This window comes from Salvelinus sp. IW2-2015, linkage group LG6.1 (genome assembly GCF_002910315.2).
Source record: "Salvelinus sp. IW2-2015 linkage group LG6.1, ASM291031v2, whole genome shotgun sequence".
NCBI classification, from domain to species: domain Eukaryota; kingdom Metazoa; phylum Chordata; class Actinopteri; order Salmoniformes; family Salmonidae; genus Salvelinus; species Salvelinus sp. IW2-2015.
In genome coordinates this window covers 8,336,550-8,357,591 of record NC_036845.1, presented here as the reverse complement: position 1 = coordinate 8,357,591, position 21,042 = coordinate 8,336,550, and the positions used below count along the sequence as shown (strand labels likewise).

The following is a 21,042-nucleotide window of genomic DNA, read 5'->3' as shown; positions in this document are numbered from 1 at the left end:
GCAGCCCAATCCAAGAAATCTGGCAGTGGTTCAGTTTAAATTAATCTCTCTCTTTCTGGGATTTTTGCCCATTCTTCAAGGCAAAACTGCTCCAGTTCCTTCAAATTGGATGGGTTCCGCTGGTGTACAGCAATCTTTAAGTCATACCACAGATTCTCAATTGGATTGAGGTCTGGACTTTGACTAGACCATTCCAAGACATTCAAATGTTTCCCCTTAAACAACTCAAGTGTTGCTTTAGCAGTATGCTTAGGGTCATTATCCTGCTGAGAGGTGAACCTCCGTCCTAGTCTCAAGACTGAAACAGGTTTCCCTCAAGAATTTCCCTGTATTTAGTGCCATCCATCATTCCTTCAATTCTGACCAGTTTCCCAGTCCCTGCCGATGGAAAAACATCCCCACAGCATGATGCTGCCACCACCATGCTTCACTGTGGGGATAGGTTCTCAGGATGATGAGGTGTTGGGTTTGTGCCAGACATAGCATTTTCCTTGATGGCCAAAAAGTTTAATTTTAGACTCATCTGACCAGAGTACCTTCTTCCACATGTTTGGGGAGTCTCCCACATGCCTTTTGGCGAACACCAAATGTGTTTTATTTTTTCTTTAAGCAATGGCTTTTTTCTGGACACTCTTCCATAAAGCCCAGCTCTGTGTGAGTGTACGGCTTAAAGTGGTCCTATGGACAGATACTCCAATCTCCGCTGTGGAGCTTTGAAGCTCCTTTAGGGTTATCTTTGGTCTCTTTGTTGCCTCTCTGATTAATGCCCTCCTTGCCTGGTCTGCGAGTTTTGGTGGGCGTCCCTCTCTTGGCAGATTTGTTGTGGTGCGATATTCTTTCCATTTTTTAATCATGGATTTAATGGTGCTCCGTGGGATGTTCAAAGTTTCTGATATTTTTTTATAACCCAACCCTGACCTGTACTTCTCCACAGCTTTGTCCCTGACCTGTTTGGAGAGCTCCTTGGTCTTCATAATGCTGCTTGCTTGGTGGTGCCCCTTGCTTAGTGATGACTCTTGCTTAGTGATGACTCTCTGCAGACTCTGGGGCTTTTCAGAACAGGTGTCTATATACTGAGATCATGTGACACTTAGATTGCACACAGGTGGACTTTATTTAACTAATTATGTGACTTCTGAAGGTAATTGGTTGCACCACATCTTATTTAGGGGCTTCATAGCAAAGGGAGTGAATACATATGCACGCACCACCTTTCCGGTTGTTTTTGGTTTTTTGCATTTTTTTAAACAAGTAAATTTTTTGCATTTAACATCACCAATTTGGACTATTTTGTGTATGTCAATTACATGAAATCTAAATAAAAATCAATTTAAATTACAGGTAGTAATTCAACAAATAGGAAAAACGCCAAGGGGGATGTGTAACGATCTTCTTCTTCTTCCTCCTCCTCCTCGGACGAGGAGGAGCATGGATCAGAGAACCAATTTGCAGCGTGGTAGTTAGACATGATATTTATTTAACAAGACAAAAAACGAACTATACTTGAATATAAACAAAATAACAAAACCGATGTAGACAGACCTGGACGTAAGAACTTACATGACACGAAGAACGCATGAAACAGGAACAGACTACATAAACCGAACGAACAAACGAAACAGTCCCGTGTGGTGCAAACAGACACAGGAGACAACCACCCAACACAAACAATGTGAAACCACCTACCTTAATATGGCTCTCAATCAGAGGAAACGTAAACCACCTGCCTCTAATTGAGAACCATATCAGGTCACCCATAAACCAACATAGAAACACATAACATAGACTGCCCACCCAAACTCACGTCCTGACCGACTAACACATAAAAATAAACAGAAAACAGGTCAGGAACGTGACAGGATGAATACTTTTGCAAGGCATCTACACAAACAGCCAGCTATATCCACCACAAATGGAAGTGCTCCCCATAACAGAAGACACTGTGGGCCACTCTGTCTATCTAGTGATGAAAGGGAAGCCTGTTGCTGGGTTTCAGAGAGTCTGTTTTCTGGAAGAAATAATAACACTCTGCCCCAGAGAGGATCACACTGATAGATGTGTTTTTATGTGTCTGACCTGCCCCTGGAGATGTATCAGACAGACACAAAATATATATTGAAAAACCTTTATACGTCTCTGAAACCTGTGTTTCATCTGGGGATAACTGTACAATCAGTCAAAGAAGAGAGAGGATGTACAGTAAGAGAGGATGAGAGAGAGAGAGCTTTCACCAGTGAAACTTGTTTCATCCAGAGAAAACTAGTGTCTGGTTGACATACGGTTGAAAATGTATTTATTAAAATGCAACAATGTTTACAGTGTAATACAAAAAGAAATACGACTGCATATCAATTAAATGTTATTGTTGGTTTTTGATCCCAGAAACATGGCAAACGATGATTGAATGGTAGCCAACCTCTGAGGGTACAATAGCAAAGAAACAAGAGTTCATGCCTCGAAGACAAAGCTGTCATCACACTGAGGGTGTTATTTTGTGTGTGTCTGTGTGTGTGTGTGTGTCCTCTAAGGTATCAGTGGTTGGCTGTCTTTAGGGTTCCTCTGATCTGCCCCCCTCTCCCAGCCCTGGCGTATGCGGGTGATGGTTCGGTCCACACAGGGGGTGATGAGCAGCAGCTTGAGTAGCAGCACCACAGAGGGAAGCACCAGACACAGCATGTAGCCCGGTGGGGTGTACCACTTGTAGGTGGAGGCACTCAGGAATCTGTTCCAGCCATACAGGTAGGTGTGCGCCGTACACAACAGGAGAGTCAGGTGACCCAGCTTGGACTGGTGGGGGAGAAACGAACACATAAACACATGAACCACACACACACACACATGCCAGGTATGTGCACAGACAAAGGTCTAAGGGAGCTTGAGCACCTGCCCTTTTGCCCTCCAATGAGAAATTAAACTTCGTTTAAATTTTTGTCTATTGCCCATCAAACTAGCTAATTTCTAATTGTTTTCATTTTGGAAAGTTTCCCCTCCCTAGCTGCGAAGAAGCCATTTCCAGCTATCAATCAAGTTAAAGTAGCTAGCTATCTTAGCTGGCATGCCTGCTGGCAAGGTTGGTAGACTTGAAAAAAGCAAGCATTACTAAATGTACTGAATAAGATTCACATTCCTTTCAAGCTTTTACCCAGATTTTAGCATAGATGCAGAGAAGAATATTTTGTTTCTTTAAAAAAAGAACTACCAGTCAGGAGGACCTCTGGAATTAAGCATAATGATTATGGCTCTAGATTACAGGAAAACGCTGCTTCAGGTGTTTGACAAACGCAAAATGCTCCAACGTCCAGATGGGGGACCTAGCCATTACCCAGCTATCCTCACGTAACTTGTGCCCCCTCAAATGTTTTGGAGTGAATGCCGCCCCTGCGAGCGCACATACACACACACACACACACACACACGTGAATTCTCCTGGCCTGTTCTAATATATTCTTCCTAAATTACATTTGATGAATAACTTAACATTTAAATCACTGCTTCAATTTGAGGGAAATTAATGAATTAGAAAATGAGCCGGAGTTTCTCCTGACCCAGTTACATTTATGAATGAGTGTGTGTGTTCCCTGTAGTGATTGGAATACAGCTTCATATCCCCAGCGCATAACCTCTGGCTTGTCTGCTGAAAATCAGATTACTTTCCTGGAGTTTTATTGCATTCTGGCCTGGATGTTGGCTCTGCACCCCGCATGAATACGCTAATTTTTTATTTTAATTTTTTTTATTTTACCGTTATTTTACCAGGTAAGTTGACTGAGAACACGTTCTCATTTGCAGCAACGACCTGGGGAATAGTTACAGGGGAGAGGAGGGGGATGAATGAGCCAATTGTAAACTGTAGGGGAAATACTGAAGGAGATAAGTGTACAAATTAGGGCTGGGAATTGCCAGGGACCTCACGATACAACATTATCACAATACTTAGGTGCGATACGGTATGTATACAATTTTCACGATTCTATATGTATTGTGATTCGATACTTCGATTTTATTGCGATTTGATGTTCCAAACATATTGGTAATTATATGTCTGCTGCAGAAAGACACGAGAGAGCATGAGAAAATGTTTTTTATCAGTCATGGAAATAAAAGGGCTGAAAACATTGTCTCACTATTTAAAAAGAAGATGGAGAACAAACTATAGGATGAAAAATACCAGAGGTACAGCCGACTAGCGCTAGCTAACGCTACCTAGGCAAATCGATACTTGGAGTCAAAGTATCAATATAATATTGTCCAAAATATTGTGATATATGACTGTATCGATTTATTCCCCCACTGCTAGTAAAAATGGGCAGAAAATGAGTGCCTCCCAAGTGTGTCTGACCTAAACATTCAGTGTGACCGGTCCTGGTGGTCCCACCTGTACGAAGCTGAACTCCCTCCAGCTGAGAGCGTTACTGACGGAGGGAAGAGATGTGATTCCTAACAGGACGTACAGGCCAAATCCCAGAATTCCCAGGGATAAGTAGGAATCGCCACGCCAGGCCGTCGTCATATCAAACTCAGTGGTCCTGTTCTCTCTGATCTGAGAGAGAGAGAGAGAGAGAGAGGCGTGTTTATAATCAAAACTAGTGCCTGAATATTGCTATATACTGTAGGTGTGTGTCCAATGTACAGATCTTAATATGGCCAGTATTGTCACAGCAAAATAATCCTGCAGCAACAGCATTCAAACATTAACTCCGTTCCCACTTTTCTGCCAATGTAATGTTACTTGATTGGTGGCAAGGCTATTAGCTGGCCAAAATTAGGCTACATAAAAAGTGCTATACTGTTAAGACATGCTCCGGTTCATTGGCGACTAAGAAAATATTTTTTAAACCTCCTGGATGTCTCAATATGTAGTTCATACATTCATATTCTATGAGCAGAATTACTTTCGTATCTCAATTAGCCACGAAATACTTGAAAAATGACTGTTTTCTTGAAGCTGTGCATCGCCATTTTCCCTACATTTCCCCCATATGGGCCAGCCCCTTAGCAATTTTAGATCTAGCCAAAGAGCTTCAGCCCCTCACATTTGAGTGACAGCTAGCAAGAGGCCCGGCCAGCATTAACCAATGAGGTTGCAGGGCTGGCCCACTGGCTCAGTGGCACCAGCAGATACAGAGAAAGCAAGGACGTGGTGTCACGTAGTACTCGTTTTCGCCACTTTTGGCTCGTGAGTGCTGCTTTCAGAACTACTGGCCAAAAAGTATACAAAAGTTCCAGAGAATCTCTTTAACATAACCATGTATTAGTGTGAATTTATGTAAATCCTGCGGCGCAGGAAAATTCTCAGAGTCAACAGAGTGTTCAAATGAAGGTCTTAAATCTATACACAATTTTGTCTATCCAATGTTCACTGTTTAGAAAGTGTTTAATTTGGCCTTAAAGCTAGGTAGGTGTACTTACCACAGAGACAGTGCGATCAGTGGCCTTAAACCTCACATAGTACCTGGGAACAAAATCAATACTTTCTTTACTAAAATCCAATGGAAGACACAGTTCACTGCTGTGTGTGTGTGTGTGTGTGTGTGTGTGTGTGTGTGTGTGTGTGTGTGTGTGTGTGTGTGGTGTGTGTGTGTGTGTGTGTGTGTGTGTGTGTGTGTGTGTGTGCTCCACTGACCGTATGGGTATGATCAGTGTATAGAGCACGTGCAGAAAGGCGAATCCCAGTGCCAGAAGACCCAGCTGTTTCCTGCACAGCATCCAGCGGTCCAGCCAATCAGGGAAGCGCCTGATGTTAAACATACATAAACACTTATATTGCCAACTGTAAAGTTTGGTGGAGGAGGAATAATGGTCTGGGGCTGTTTTTCATGGTTCAGGCGAGGCCCCTTAGTTCCAGTGAAGGGAAATCTTAACGCTACAGCATACAATTACATTCTAGATGATTCTGTGCTTCCAATGTTGTGGCAACAGTTTGGGGAAGGCCCTTTCCTGTTTCAACATGACAATGCCCCCGTGCACAAAGCGAGGTCCATTCAGAAATGGTTTGTTGAGATTGGTGTGGAAGTTCTTGACTGGCCTGCACAGAGCCCTGATCTTAACCCCATGGAACACCTTTGGGATAAATTGGAACTCCAACTGCTAGCCAGACCTAATCGCCCAACATCAGAGCCCAACCTCACTAATGCTCTTGTGGCTGAATGGAAGCAAGCCCCTGCAGCAAGGTTCGAACATCTAATGGAAAGCCTTCCCAGAAGATTGGAGGCTGTTATAATAGCATAAGGGGGACCAACTCCATATTAATGACCATGATTTTGGAATGAGATGTTCGTCAAGCTGGTTTCCACATACTTTTGGTCATGTAGTTGAAGTCGGAAGTTTACATACACCTTAGCCAAATACATTTAAACTCAGTTTTTCACAATTCCTGACATTTAATCCTAGTAAACATTCCCTGTTTTAGGTCAGTTAGGATCACCACTTTATTTTAAGAATGTGAATTGTCAGAATAATAGTAGAGAGAAGGATTTATTTCAGCTTTATTTCTTTCATCACATTCCCAGTGGGTCAGATGTAATGCGTGTACATGGGAGGCGAAGTCAAGTGCAGGAGAGCGGAGTATAATAAACAGGCGCACTTTAATACTGTTTACCAAATGACAGCACATAACACATACAAGTGCCAAAAACACAGTCTAAAACAAAAGTGCAACGCCTGACAATCATCCACGTAACAAATAACAATCACTCACAAATACAACATGGGGAACAGAGGGTTAAATAATAAACAAGTGATTGGTGAGTGAAGCCAGGTGTGATAAGACAAAGACAGAACAAATGGAAAATGAAAAGTGGATCGGCGGTAGCTAGAAAGCCGGTGACGTCGACCGCTGAACCCCCGCGAACAAGGAGAGGGACCAACTTTGACGGAAGTCGTGACATTAGAAGTTTACATACGCTCAATTAGTATTTGGTAGCATTGCCTTTAAATTGTTTAACTTGGGTCAAATGTTTCGGGTAGCCTTCCACAAGCTTCCCACAATAAGTTGGGTGAATTTTGGCACACTCCTCCTGACAGAGCTGGTGTAACTGAGTCAGGTTTGTGGGCCTCCTTATTCGCACACGGTTTTTCAGTTCTGCCCACAAATTTTCTATAGGATTCAGGTCAGGGCTTTGTGATGGCTACTCCAATACCTTGACTTTGTTGTCCTTAAGCCAATTTGCCACAACTTTGGAATTATGCTTGGGGTCATTGTCCATTTGGAAGACCCATTTGCGACCAAGCTTTAACTTCCTGACTGATGTCTTGAGCTGTTGCTTCAATATATCCACATAATTTTCCATCCTCATGATGCCATCTATTTTGTGAAGTGCACCAGTCCCTCCTGCAGCAAAGCCCCCCCACAACATGATGCTGCCACCCCCGTGCTTCATGGTTACGGTGGTGTTCTTCGGCTTGCAAGCGTCCCCCTTTTCCCTCCAAACATAACGATGGTCATTACGGCCAAACAGTTTTATTTTTGTTTCATCAGACCAGAGGAAATTTCTCCAAAAAGTATGATCTTTGTCCCCATGTGCAGTTGCAAACCGCAGTCTGGCTTTTTTTATGGCGGTTTTGGAGCAGTGGCTTCTTCCTTGCTGAGCGGCCTTTCAAGCTATATCGAAATAGGACTCGTTTTACTGTGGATATAGATATTTTTGTACCTGTTTCCTCCAGCATCTTCATAAGGTCCTTTGCTGTTGTTCTGTGATTGGTTTGCACTTTTCACACCAAAGTACGTTCATCTCTAGGAGACAGAACGCGTCTTCTTCCTGAGCGGTATGATGGCTGCCTGGTCCCATGGTGTTTATACTTGCGTACTATTGTTTTTACAGATGAACGTGGTACCTTCAGACATTTGGAAATTGCTCCCAAGGATGAACCAGACTTGTGGAGGTCTACAATTTATTTCTGAGGTCTTGGCTGATTTCTTTAGATTTTTCCCATGATGTCAAGCAAAGAGGGACTGAGTTTGAAGGTAGGCCTTGAAATACATCCACAGGTACACCTCCAATTCACTCAAATGTTTTCAATTAGCCTATCAGAAGCTTCTAAAGCCATGACATAATTTCCTGTTTAAAGGCACAGTCAACTTAGCATATGTAAACTTCTGACCCACTGGAATTGTGATACAGTGAATTATAAGTGAAATAATCTGTGTAAACAATTGTTGGAAAAATTACTTGTGGCATGCACAAAGTAGATCCTAACCGTCCTAACCGACTTGCCAAAACTGTAGATTGTTAACAAAGAATTTGTGGTGTGGTTGAAAAACGAGTTTTAATAATTTGAACGTAAGTGTATGTAAACTTCTGACCTCAACTGCACATACGCAACATTGTATAAACATACATGTATGCAAACACACTCACATACACACAAAGGTCTGACCTGTACTTGGTGCCTCTGTAGAGCTGCAAAAAGGAAGCCAGGACACCAGGCAGGTAACAGAGAGACAGCATGATCAGAGACACGATGGGACACACCTGGGGAGAACACACACACGCACACACCTTGAACAGCTGGTAACACAGAGAGAAACACAAACACAACCACTCAGAGGGCCTGTGTCCAGTACCTTGTTGGCAAGTGAGACCATGATTCTGAAGGAGATGTCTTTGCCCTGGGTGACGTATGCATAGATGATGTCTCTGATCAGCAGGTAGAAGAAGAAGGCAGCGCTGAGGCCAATGGCGATGCGCAGGGGGAGCCTCCACTGGGGGAACAGCTGTAGGGGGAAGTCCTCCAGCTCCCGGGCCACTGAGAGAAAGCCCCGGTCCAGGGCACTGAAACCCAGCTTGGTGGCTACCGCTATCACCGCTTGCTTGGCCTCCGCACTTTCCCCGCAGATATACACCTGACATATATTTATACACATACAGTGGGGTCCTGAAATTATTGACACCCTTGATAAATATGAGCAAAAATGCCTGCATAAAATAAATCATTCAAATACTCAGCTATATTGTATGCTCCAAAAATGCGGGAAATTATATTATTTTATATTATTTTATACTAATAAAGTGCTCAGTGAAAGATATGTTTAACAAGTAATAAAAAAAATCTTAGAAAGGTATTGACACCACAGTTTTCAATACCTCACTTTGTGAGGATAACGACACTGAGCCTTTTTCTAAAATGTACCCGTTTCAGGAAACTAGGCATATGTCGCGGGTCACTACTTCACACAAGAACCATTTCAACATCATATTTCTTTAAGCAAAATGCGTTTTTTGGCAGAAATGCCTTTTGGAACATGTGAACTTTCATGTGCCTTAATAACAAACGTGTATGTCATCTGTAAATACTAATCATTTTTTAAATTACCAGTCTAGTTGTTTTAGCCACTGAAAAAGTCAGCAACCTTCCCGCTAGCCATGATTGGCTGTGATAATGATTGGGATGGAGAGATGAATTCGGATTGGACTGCCATATTGCACGCTTCTGTCTATTTGAGCTGGTTAGTATGGTTAGTATGTGTATGTAGCAGTGTGATGTTGTTCCCCTAGATTACGCACCAAATTGCACACAAGGACCAATTCAAATAGGCCAGGTCAAGAGGGGATGTTAATAATTTGATAATAATAATAATAATTCAGTGTAATTTTTTTATTTAATTAAAGCTGCATAGCTAATGTTTTTATTTGGTGTACAAACACTTTTTCATACCAATATTGTACATACATGTGATTGTAAAAGTTTTGTATATTTTGGTTTGGCCCATCGCGGGTTATCTGTATTTCCATACCCCTTTATCGTTCTVTTTTGCCTGACCTTCGGCTAGCAAGTTATGTTGTCCTTGGCTCCGAAACTGTTTAATATAAAACCGTCATAATGTTACACAATGTACTGTTTTGCAACCATAAGTTTGTTATAATGTGGATAATATAAAGATTTATGTTAACAAGTTTCACAAAGCTCGCTAACTAGGGTATCTATTGTAACTTGTGAGTACTTGGGACAGTGTTTGAGTGAAGTGTCCAGTGCTCGCGCAGGTGCCTGAGAGCTGTGACTGCGCCAAGGGTAACATAATGTGTGTTGTCTCTTCGTGTGCAGGTATGTCTTTTATTTTGTCCGAATTATGTTCTGTATAATTTTACTTGTATTGTATGATGTGCTGTTGTGCATTGAATGTGTGCACGCAGCACCTGTTATTTCCTTTTGGTTCTCTTTTGCCTGACCTTCGGCTAGCAAGGTGCCTGAGAGCTGTGACTGCGCCAAGGGTAACATAATGTGTGTTGTCTCTTCGTGTGCAGGGCAAATAAAAAGGATTTCAACTAGCAGACCGTCAGTTGTGGCAGCGTCCTAATTAAAAGTACACAACGCAGAACGAACCACGCTACATGTAGGTAATCCCGTCTTTAAAAATATATATATTGCTTAGTAGAACTACTTAAGTTCCTCTCTAACTTTAATCATCAGCTGTCAGAGCAGCTTACCGATCACTGTACCTGTACACAGTCAATCTGTAAATAGCACACCCAACTACCTCATCCCCATATTGTTATTTATCTTCTTGCTCTTTTGCACCCCAGTATCTCTACTTGCACATCATCATCTGCACATCTATCACTCCAGTGTTAATGGTAAATTGTAATTATTTCACCTCTATGGCCTGTTAATTTCCTTACGTCCCTACTCTTCTACATTTGCACACACTGTACATAGATTTTTTCTATTGTGTTTTTGACTGTACGTTTGTTTATGTGTCACTCTGTGTTGTTGTTTTTTGTCGTACTGCTTTGCTTTATCTTGGCCAGGTCGCAGTTGTAAATGAGAACTTGTTCTCAACTGGCCTACCTGGTGAAAAGGTGAAATAAAACAAATAAAAATTAAGTGTTGCTGTTCACTTTCTGGAGGACCGAGTTTGAAATCAGTGGAATTAAAGTATGATAGCTAAGGAGATGGAGAAAATACTTGTCTCCGGATTACATCTTTAGGCATCTGTCCAACCATGATGTATATGGGTAAGATAACAAAAGACTCCACTATACAAGTCTCCATTTCAATAGAATGTCACTGCGACAACTGTTGATAGACAGTAAATTCGCTCTGGATATCTACTCCGATTTTAACCCATGGGTAAGATAGTATAGCTAGCTACATTTTCAGATATTACACGTTTCTAATTTCTTTTCATTTCAAGTTAAAGTATACTGTTAGTTAGCTAGCTAACATTAGGTGGCTGGCTCGCTAGCTAACGTTAATCGTATCTCAGAGCCATTTGCTTTGCTTGTTATAGCCTAATGTTAGCTAGCTAACATTGAACCTGGTTGGTTAGCTAGCTAGCTACATGTCTTAACAAAAGATTCCACTATGCAAGTGTCCATTTTATTAGAATGTCACTGTGACAACTATTAGTCAATTAGCTTGGGTGCTTGACTGCTGTTGTTAGGACAGAACCCTCAGATCAACCCTTAAATACATTGGTGGAGCTAAAGCTTAAGAGGGTGTGAAAGATGCTGAATGGGTGTAGACAAAGAAGAGTCCTCCAGTATTTTATTTATTTAACTAGTCAAACCTCAAATAGAGCTCTCCAGTATGTTCCAAAACCTTCAAAGGCCAATTTCTCAAAAATTAGGTTACAAGTTTATCAACTTTCAAAGCAGAATTACTTACCCATTGTTCCTCAAATGCAATATATGATATACCATTGTGTAGCTCTGTGTCTCTGCTTTTATCCAATGTAAAAAACACAATTTCGAATGTTGCTACATAACACCGAATCAAGGCCGAGCATGCCAGTTGTGGATTTGGCTTTGAAAAACACAAACATATGCAGAAAGTACTTCAAACCCACTGTTAAATATTTGACTAGTTTCAGGACACTAGGCATGTGTCGCGCGTCACTACTTTACAGGAGAGGAAATACCTTCATGTGAACTTTCATTTTGCCTTAATAACAAACTTGTATGCCAACTGTAAATACGAATAGAATTGCCTAGTTGATTTATCTACGGAAAAAGTTAGGAACCTTCCCGCTCGCCATGATTGGCTGAGATAATGGATGGGCTAGACATGCCCATACAATATTCGGATTGGTTGCCATGTAGCCCGCTTCTGTCTATAACATGAGCTGGTCAGTTTGTGTAGGTAATCCTTTCTAACGCATTTAAAATAAAATAAAACACGTAGTACATGTAGAACTGCAAAAGTGTTGTTCACCACTTTCTGGATGACCGAGTTTTGAAATCAGTGGAATGCCCAGTGGAATTAGATTATGATAGCTAAGAAAATTGAAAAAATTATTCCGTTTGATTGCAAATATGCTGAGGGAGTCGAAAAGAGAACACACAGAAGGCTTTAAGTCAAAACTATAACTCAGCCACTCAGGAACATTCACTGTCTTCTTGGTAAGCAGCTCCAGTGTAGATTAGGTCTTATGATTTAGGTTATTGTCCTGCTGAAATGTGAATTCATCTACCAGTGGCTGGTGGAAAGCAGACTGAACCAGGTTTTCCTGTAGGATTTTGCTTATGCTTAGCTCTATTCCATTAATTGTTTATCCTGAAAAACATCCCAGTCCTTAACGATTACAAGCATACTCATAACCTGATGAAGCCACCACTATGCTTGAAAATAGGGAGAGTGGTACTCAGCAATGTGTTGCATTGGATTTGCCCAAAAGATATAACACTCTATATACATGATAAAAAGTGAATGGCTTCGCCACATTTTTGCATAATTACTTTAGTGTCTTGATGCAAACAGGATGCATGTTTTGGAATATTTTTATTCTGTACAGGCTTCCTTCTTTTCACTCAACTACAATGTTGTTCATCCATCCTCAATTTTCTCATATCACAGCCATTAAAAGCTGTACAGACGCCTGTATCTTTGTAATGACTGTGTGTATTGACACACCATACAAAGTGTAATGAATAACTTAACCATGATCAAAGGGATATTCAATGTTGGCTTTTTTTTACCCGTCTACCAATAGGTGCCCTTCTTTGCGAGATATTGGAAATCAAATTAAATTGTATTTGTCACATGCGCCGAATGCAACAGGTGTAGACCTTACAGTGAAATACGTACTTACAAGCCCTTAAAGAATATGATGTCAGATCAGTTGTTGTCTGATGATAGGACGACATAAATTGTATCTCGGAAAGTCTACACATTCTAGCGATCAGATTCACATGGAATTGTTGTGCAATTTAAATGTTTAAATATGAAACTATTTGTGAGAACATGAAATGTGATTTTAGCTTCTAAATGAGAGAATTGTTTTCATAAGTAAACTTATGCTCACACAGTGGCCACGCCCAAGTGAACAAACATTGGTTGAGAACTATGAAACACGCCCTTCTCTCCCCCAGTACAAAAGCCTGTTGAAGGAAGTCAACCTCAGTTCCCGATGACGTGAGGACTGGTGTCTATATGTTTAAAATTGGCTAATTTTAACTACAAGCTAACAAAATTAACATTTAGTTCCAGAAATGTTAGGACTACTGTACTATTGTTTAAAATGGCTGCATCCCGCTACCGGGATCGATATAACAGCAGCCAGTGAAAGTGCAGGGCGCCAAATTCAAACAACAGAAATCTCATAATTAAAATTCCTCAAACATACATGTGTCTATTATCATTTTAAAGGTAATCTTGTTGTTAATCCCACCAAAGTGTCCGATTTCAAATATGCTTTTCAGCGAAAGCACTACAAACGATTATGTTAGGTCACCACCAAACCACAATAAGCACAGACACTTTTCCAGCGAAAGATAGCTTTCACAAAAAGCAGAAATAGAGATAAAATTAATCACTAACCTTTGATTATCTTCATCAGATGACACTCATAGGACTTCATGTTACACAATACATGCATGTTTTGTTTGATAAAGTTCATATTTATAACAAAAAATCTGAGTTTACATTAGCGCATTACATTCACTAGTTCCAAAAACATCAAGTGATTTTGCATAGCCACATCGTTTCAACAGAAATACTCATCATAAATGTAGATGATAATACAAGTTATACACATGGAATTATAGATATACCTCTTCTTAATGCAACCGCTGTGTCAGATTTAAAAAAAACTTTAAAGCAAATCATGCAATAATCTGAGACGGAGCTCAGAACAATAGCCAAATTAGCCGCCATGTTGGGATCAACAGAAACCAGAAAATACATGATAAATGTTTCCTTACCTTTGATGAACTTCATCAGAATGCAGTCCTAGGAATCCCAGGTCCACAATAAATGATTGATAATGTCCGTTATTTATGTCCAATTAGCTACTTTGGTTAGCGCGTTAGCGGTAAACAATTCCAAAGTCACAAAGCGCATCCACTATAACGTGACGAAATGTCCAAAAGTTCCGTAACAGTCAGTAGAAACATGTCAAACGATGTACTGAATCAATCTTTAGAATGTTGTTAACATACATCTTGAATAACGTTCCAACCGGAGAATTAGATTGACTTCAGAAGAGCGGTGGACCGGAGGTCCTCCTCATGTGAAGGCGCGTGTTCAATGCGTGCTCACCTCATGGCTGCGTGGTCACCTCATACTACTTCAATGCGTGGTCACCTCATACTAATTCCTGTCTCCTTCGACCCCCCTTCACATTAGAGTCATCAGACAAAGTTCTATTGACTGTTGACATCTATTGGAAGCCGTAGGAAGTAAAAACTCATCAATATCTTGCTGTAATTTCAATGAGAGCTTGGTTGAAAATCTGCCACCTCAGAAACAATTCAAACAGGAAGTGGAACTTCTCAGGTTGTTGCCTGCCATATGAGTTCTGTTATACTCACAGACATAATTCAAACAGTTTTAGAAACGTCAGAGTGTTTTCTATCCAATACGAATAATAATATGCATATATTAGCAACTGGGACTGAGGAGCAGGCAGTTTACTATGGGCACCTCTGTGCACCTTTCATCCAAGCTACTCAATACTGCCCCTGCATTATATAAGAAGTAAGAAGAAGAAGTTAAGTACCAACGGACAATTCCAACTGATTGAGAAAGGGAAATATTGTTCCATTCCCCAACCTTCTGATGGGACCATACTTTCTTTGTGGCAACACAGGGCTTTCCAAGAGTCCATTGTGTAGAGTGGAGAGAAAAGGGGGCAAAGGTATTTATGAGGGGTCATAAACCTCACCCAACAGGGCAACGTCATGACAATGTGGACCCCTGCTAGTCGAACATCTCATTCCAAAATGATGGGCATTAACATGGAGTTGGTCCCACCTTTTCTGCTTCCATTTAGCCACAAGCATTAGCGAGGTCGGGCACTGATGTTAGCCGATTAGGCCTGGCTCGCTGTCAGTGTTCCAATTCACCCTAAAGGTGTTCAATGGGGTTGAGGTCAGAGCTCTGTGCAGGCCTGTCAAGGTCTTCCACATCAATATCGACAAACCATTTCTGTATGGAGCTCGCTTTGTGCACAGGGGCATTGTCATGCTGAAACAGCAAAGGGCCACAAAGTTGGAAGAACAAAATCATCTAGAATGTCATTGTATGCTGTAGCGTTAAGATTTCCCTTCACTGGAACTAAGGGGCCTACCCCAAACCGTGAAAAACAGCCCCAGACCATTATTCCTCCTCCACCAAACTTTACAGTTGGCACTATGCATTGGGGCAGGCAGCGTTCTCCTGGCATCCGCGAAACCCAGATTCATCAGTCGGACTGCCAGATGGTGCAGTGGGATTCATCACTCCAGAGAACGTGTTTCCACTGCTCCAGAGTCCAATGGCGACGAGCTTTACACCACTCCAGCCGATGTTTGGCATTGAGCATGGTGATCTTAGGCTTGTGTGCGGCTGCTCTGCCATGGAAGCCCATTTCATAAAGCTTCCGACGAACGGTTCTTGTGCTGATGTTGCATCAAGAAGCAGTTTAGTGCTTCCAGAGGCAGTTTGGAACGCCGTTGTGAGTGTTGCAACTGAGGATAGATGATTTGTACGCGCTACGCACTTCAGCACTCAGCCGTCCCGTTCTGTGAGCTTGTGTGGTCTACCACGTTGCGACTGAGTCTTTGTTACTCCTAGACATTTCCACTTCACAATAACAGCACTTACAGTTGACCGGGGCAGCTCTAGCTGAGCAGAAATTTGACGAACTGAATTGTTGGAAAGATGGCATCCTATGACAGTCCCATTTTAAAAGTCACTGACCTCTTCAGTAAGACCATTCTACTGTCAATGTTTGTCTATGGAGATTGCATGGCTGTGTGCTGATTTTATATGCTTGTCAGCAACGGATGTGGCTGAATTAGCCGAATCCACTAATTTGAATGGGTGTCCACATACTTTTGTATAAATAGTTTATATTCAGTGCCTTCAGAAAGTATTCACACCCCTTTACTTTTTCCACATTTTGTTGAGTTACAGCCTGAATTTAAAATGGATTACATTTAGATTTTCTCTAACTGGCCTACACACAATATCCCATAATGTCAAAGGTCTACACTGTATCGGCAGGATAGAACAGTAGCCTCTGGTAAGACAAGGGGTGGCGGCCTATGTATATTTGTAAACAACAGCTGATGCACGATATCTAAGGAAGTCTTGAGGTTTTGCTTGCCTGAGGTAGAGCATCTCATGATAAGCTGTAGACCACACTATCCACCTAGAGAGTTTTCATCTGTACTTTTTGTAGCTGTCTATTTACCACCACAGACTGATGCTGGCACTAAGACCCCACTCAATGAGCTGTAAACCGCCATAAGAAAACAGGAAAACGCTCATCCAGAGGCAGCACTCCTAGTGGCCGGGGACTTTAATGCAGGGAAAATTAAATCAGTTTTACCTCATTTCTATCAGCATGTTAAATGTGCAACCAGAGGTTGTACAAAGCGTACAAAGCTCTCCCTCACCCTCCCCATTTGGCAAATCTGACCATAATTGTATCCTACTGATTCCTGCTTACAATCAAATATTAAAGCAGGACGCACCAGTTGACTTGGTCAATAGAAAAGTAGTCAGATGAAGCAGATGCTAAGCTACAGGACTGTTTTGCTAGCACAGACTGGAATATGTTCCGGGATTCTTCCGATGGCATTGAGGAGTACACCACATCAGTCACTGGTTTCAGCAATAAGTGCATCGATGACGTCATCCCATAGTGACTGTACGTACATACACCAACCAGAAGCCATGGATTACAGGCAACATCCACACTGAGCTAACGGGTAGAGCTGCCGCTTTCAAGGAGCGGGACTCTAACCCGGAGGCTTATAAGAAGTTCTGCAATGCTCTCTGACGAACCATTAAACAGGCAAAGTGTCAATACAGGATTAAGATTGAATCTTACTACACCAGCTCTGACACTCGTCGGTTGTGGCAGGGCTTGCAAACTATTACAGACTACAAAGGGAATCACAGCCGAGAGCTGCCCAGTGACACGAGCCTACCAGACGAGCTAAATTACTTCTATACTCGCTTCGAGGCAAGTAACATTGAAATATGCATGAGAGCATCAGCTGTTCCAGACGACTGTGACCACGATGTGAGTAAGACCTTTAAACACATCAACATTCACAAGGCCGCAGGGCCTGACGGAATACCAGGATGTATACTCCGTGCATGCGCTGATCAACTGGCAAGTGTCTTCACTGACATTTTCAACCTCTCCCTGTCTGAGTCTGTAATACCAACATGTTTCAAGCAGACCACCATAGTCCCTGTGCCCAAGAACACAAAGGTAACCTGCCTAAATGACTACCAACCCGTAGCACTCACGTCTGTAGCCATGAAGTGCTTTTAAAGGCTGGTCATGGCTCACATCAACACCATTATCCCAGAAACCCAAGACCCACTCCAAATTGCATACCGCCCAACAGATCCACAGATGATGCAATCTCTATTGCACTCCACACTGCCCTTTCACACCTGGACAAAAGGAACACCTATGTGAGAATGCTATTCATTGACTACAGCTTTGCGTTCAACACCATAGTGCCCTCAAAGCTCATCACTAAGCTAGGGACCCTGGGACTTAACACCTCCCTCTGCAACTGGATCCCGGACTTCCTGACGGTCCGTCCCCAGGTGGTAAGTATTGATAACAACACATCCTCCACGCTGATCCTCAACACGGAGGCCCCTCAGGGCTGCATGCTTAGTCCCCTTCTGTACTCCCTGTTCACCCACGTCTGCATGGCCAAGCACGACTCCAACACCATCATTAAGTTTGCTGATGACACACCAGTGGCAGGCCTGATCACCGACAACAACGAGACAGCCTACAGGGAGGAGGTCAGAGACCTGGCCGTGTCGTGCAAGTACAACAACCTCTCCCTCAACGTGATCAAGACAAAGGAGATGATTGTGGACTACAGGAAAAGGAGGACCGACCACCACATTCTCATCGACAAGGCTGCAGTGGAGCAGGTTGAGAGCTTCAAGTTCCTTGGCGTCCAGATCACCAACAAACTAATGTATTTTTCTTAAAGCTGCATTGGTGGTTGAAAGGGCGGATTTCAACGCGGAGGTGAAAATCACTACGCTGGAATGGTGAATTTCGACTAGACCAGCCAGAATACAGCACGAGCTGATTATGGCATCTTGGTATGAACTTTGAACGATTATTCACTAAAGAAGTGATACATCCTAGACGTCGAGTTATCAGCTGCAGCTGTAAACGTATGTGGCCTAGGAAATGAAAGACACTCTCCAAAGAATGACAGGGTACTTTAACGTATCCGCTCTACAACACTACGACCAGAAAGATTCTTCAAAAGGACAATGGCAATCTCTGCTGGGTAAACCAGTCTTCTGTCTTCGACCCATCTATCGAAGCGCAGCTCAGACTAAATATATATCTTGCGATTTCCTTTTCCGAATGGGCGGTTATTAGATTCTGTATTTACGGTAGCATAGCTTCTCAAGGTCCAATAGAGACCCAATCCCTTTGTGCCTTAGTCTTTCCGCTCTTTCATTCAAACCCAACCCCCTTCCTTTGTGTAACCAGCCGTCATATCGGGTTAGCCCACTAGGGGCTTTCATGACTTGATTTGTAATCGATGTATGATCTATCCTGTGTATATATATGTAATTCTGTGTGATTATTTCGGTATTTAGTAAATAAATAATTAAGCCAATTTGTGTATTGCTGAACTTATTAGCTAGGGTTCGTGCAGATAACCAAGTACTTACGACAATCAGAATGAGACCGATCGAGGTGACAATTAATAATTGACTGCTATGGATATAAAAGATCTTCAGATTTTTAAGAGAGTGGATTTGGGAGATAACTGCTCTATATAATGAATGCTTCCGTTGTACCCCAGGTTATTAATGGTTTAATTGTTGCATGGTTTAATTCAATCACGCAATAAATTAGACATTAGGTAATCAATGTGAAAAAATAGCATGTCATATAATTTAAACATAGTCAGAGACATGACAACCTACTACCACATACTTTTGGTCATGTAGTGTATATAGACTTGAATCTAGTAGCCAATTGGTTTCATGGGCATGGCTTCAACCTCGGTGTGTACCTGTCTGTTGGCATCTGAAGGTCCATTCTGCAGACTCCAGGCAGACAGGGTGTTGAAGCCTTTAACCACCTCAGCTCCAGGGACCAGACTGTTCAGGTACATYTAACCACATTTARATTWTATCAACATATAAAAACATCCCTAATTAACAAAAAAACATACAAATAATAACAGCATATACTCTATAGCTCTCACCTTTGCAGGTACTCTGCGTTGGCCTCTGGGTACTGATTCTTCCTCAGGTTGTTACTGAGGTCCACCAACACCTGCAATTCAACATGGCATCAAATACACTGATTCATACAATATATTTGCTAAGTACACTGGAATATACATTATATTGGCTAAATACACTGGGACATAGAATATATTGGCTAAATACATTGGGACAAAGAATATATTGTCTAAATACACTGGGACAGAGAATATATTGGCTAAATACACTGGGACACAGAATATATTGGCTAAATATGCTGGGACATACATTATGTTAGCCAAATATACAGTTACATACTGACAAAACAGACATTAATACATATAGCAGAAGTAATAATACATATATGCTACCTTCCCCTTAAGCTGATTGGCCAGTGGTACCAGGAAGTCGTAGTGTTCTCTCTGGACAGCGATGAAGATCATATGGGCTGACTGGGCAGCTGCAGCATGGCCCAGGACCTGCATATACATCATCAACATACTGATACACACAGAAACACAAGTACAGTATATTTACATATACTCCCTCAAACATAAAAAAATATATTGAAATACATTTACAACACGGTAAAAACACATATCCACATTTAACATATCACCACATAAAACCAGATCTACTTTATTTTGTACCTGTGCTCCGTGGGGTAGGCGGCTGCTGCTGTGGGGCCGGCGGCTGCCGAACACCACACCGTACCCCGCCTGCAGCAGACGCAGGCCCAGAGAGCGCCCCAGGTCCCCCGTCCCAAACACACACACCCTCTCACTCTCAGGTAGGGCAGGGACAGTTTCCATCATCGGAGACAGGGACACACACTCACTCTTCTCCTCACTCCTCTCCTGACCCGTCATGCCTGAACAGAGACAGGCAAAGATCACCTTGAGTTGTAGATAGAATCAACAGAAAGTGTCAAAAAGCCCAAAGAGTTTAAAATACCTTCCTGAAGTTTCAATCACAGAATAAGTACATTCACATATATGGAGCTCGCAGGATAAACGCCCCTTTCACTTTGTTAAGTTCTTCAGCAGACACCTCCTCTAGACGGAGTCTTACAGTCCAGACAGAGCACTGTCAATCAATGCTAGGACAGCTTACTGTAGTTGAAATCCTGCAATTAAATGTTTTCTGCATTACATGTCCCAAAACAATAATCTTCAGAGTTGGAGCAGCTCCTCTGAGTTATCCAGACACGACTGACTGAGTCTCTATTTGTGTCTGGGCGTGCTCCTGGAGGGAGGAGGAAAGGGAGTCTCTCTGCCAAGATGGAAATTCCAATAGAAGAGGAGGGTTTTTGCATGTGTGTGTGTGTGTGTGTGTGTGGGCAGGAAAGCCCATGGCACTCACTCTGTATTGTCTTTGAGGAGAGGCCAGTGGTTTCTGGGA

General features: G+C 42.1%; 1 protein-coding gene across 1 annotated transcript; it reads right to left on the bottom strand.

Annotated features, from left to right (window-relative positions):
• Window positions 1-2,276: 2,276 nt before the first annotated feature.
• LOC111964979 (metalloreductase STEAP4) lies at window positions 2,277-20,862 on the bottom strand. Its single transcript, XM_023988884.3, has 11 exons — window positions 20,596-20,862; window positions 20,292-20,512; window positions 20,013-20,120; window positions 19,641-19,711; window positions 19,446-19,533; window positions 8,564-8,842; window positions 8,377-8,471; window positions 5,624-5,734; window positions 5,410-5,452; window positions 4,376-4,540; window positions 2,277-2,787 (listed from the first exon to the last, which is right to left on the bottom strand). Exons 2-11 carry the CDS (start codon window positions 20,508-20,510, stop codon window positions 2,524-2,526), a joined length of 1,443 nt encoding a protein of 480 aa, XP_023844652.1. The 5' UTR covers window positions 20,511-20,512; window positions 20,596-20,862; the 3' UTR covers window positions 2,277-2,523.
• Window positions 20,863-21,042: the final 180 nt, after the last annotated feature.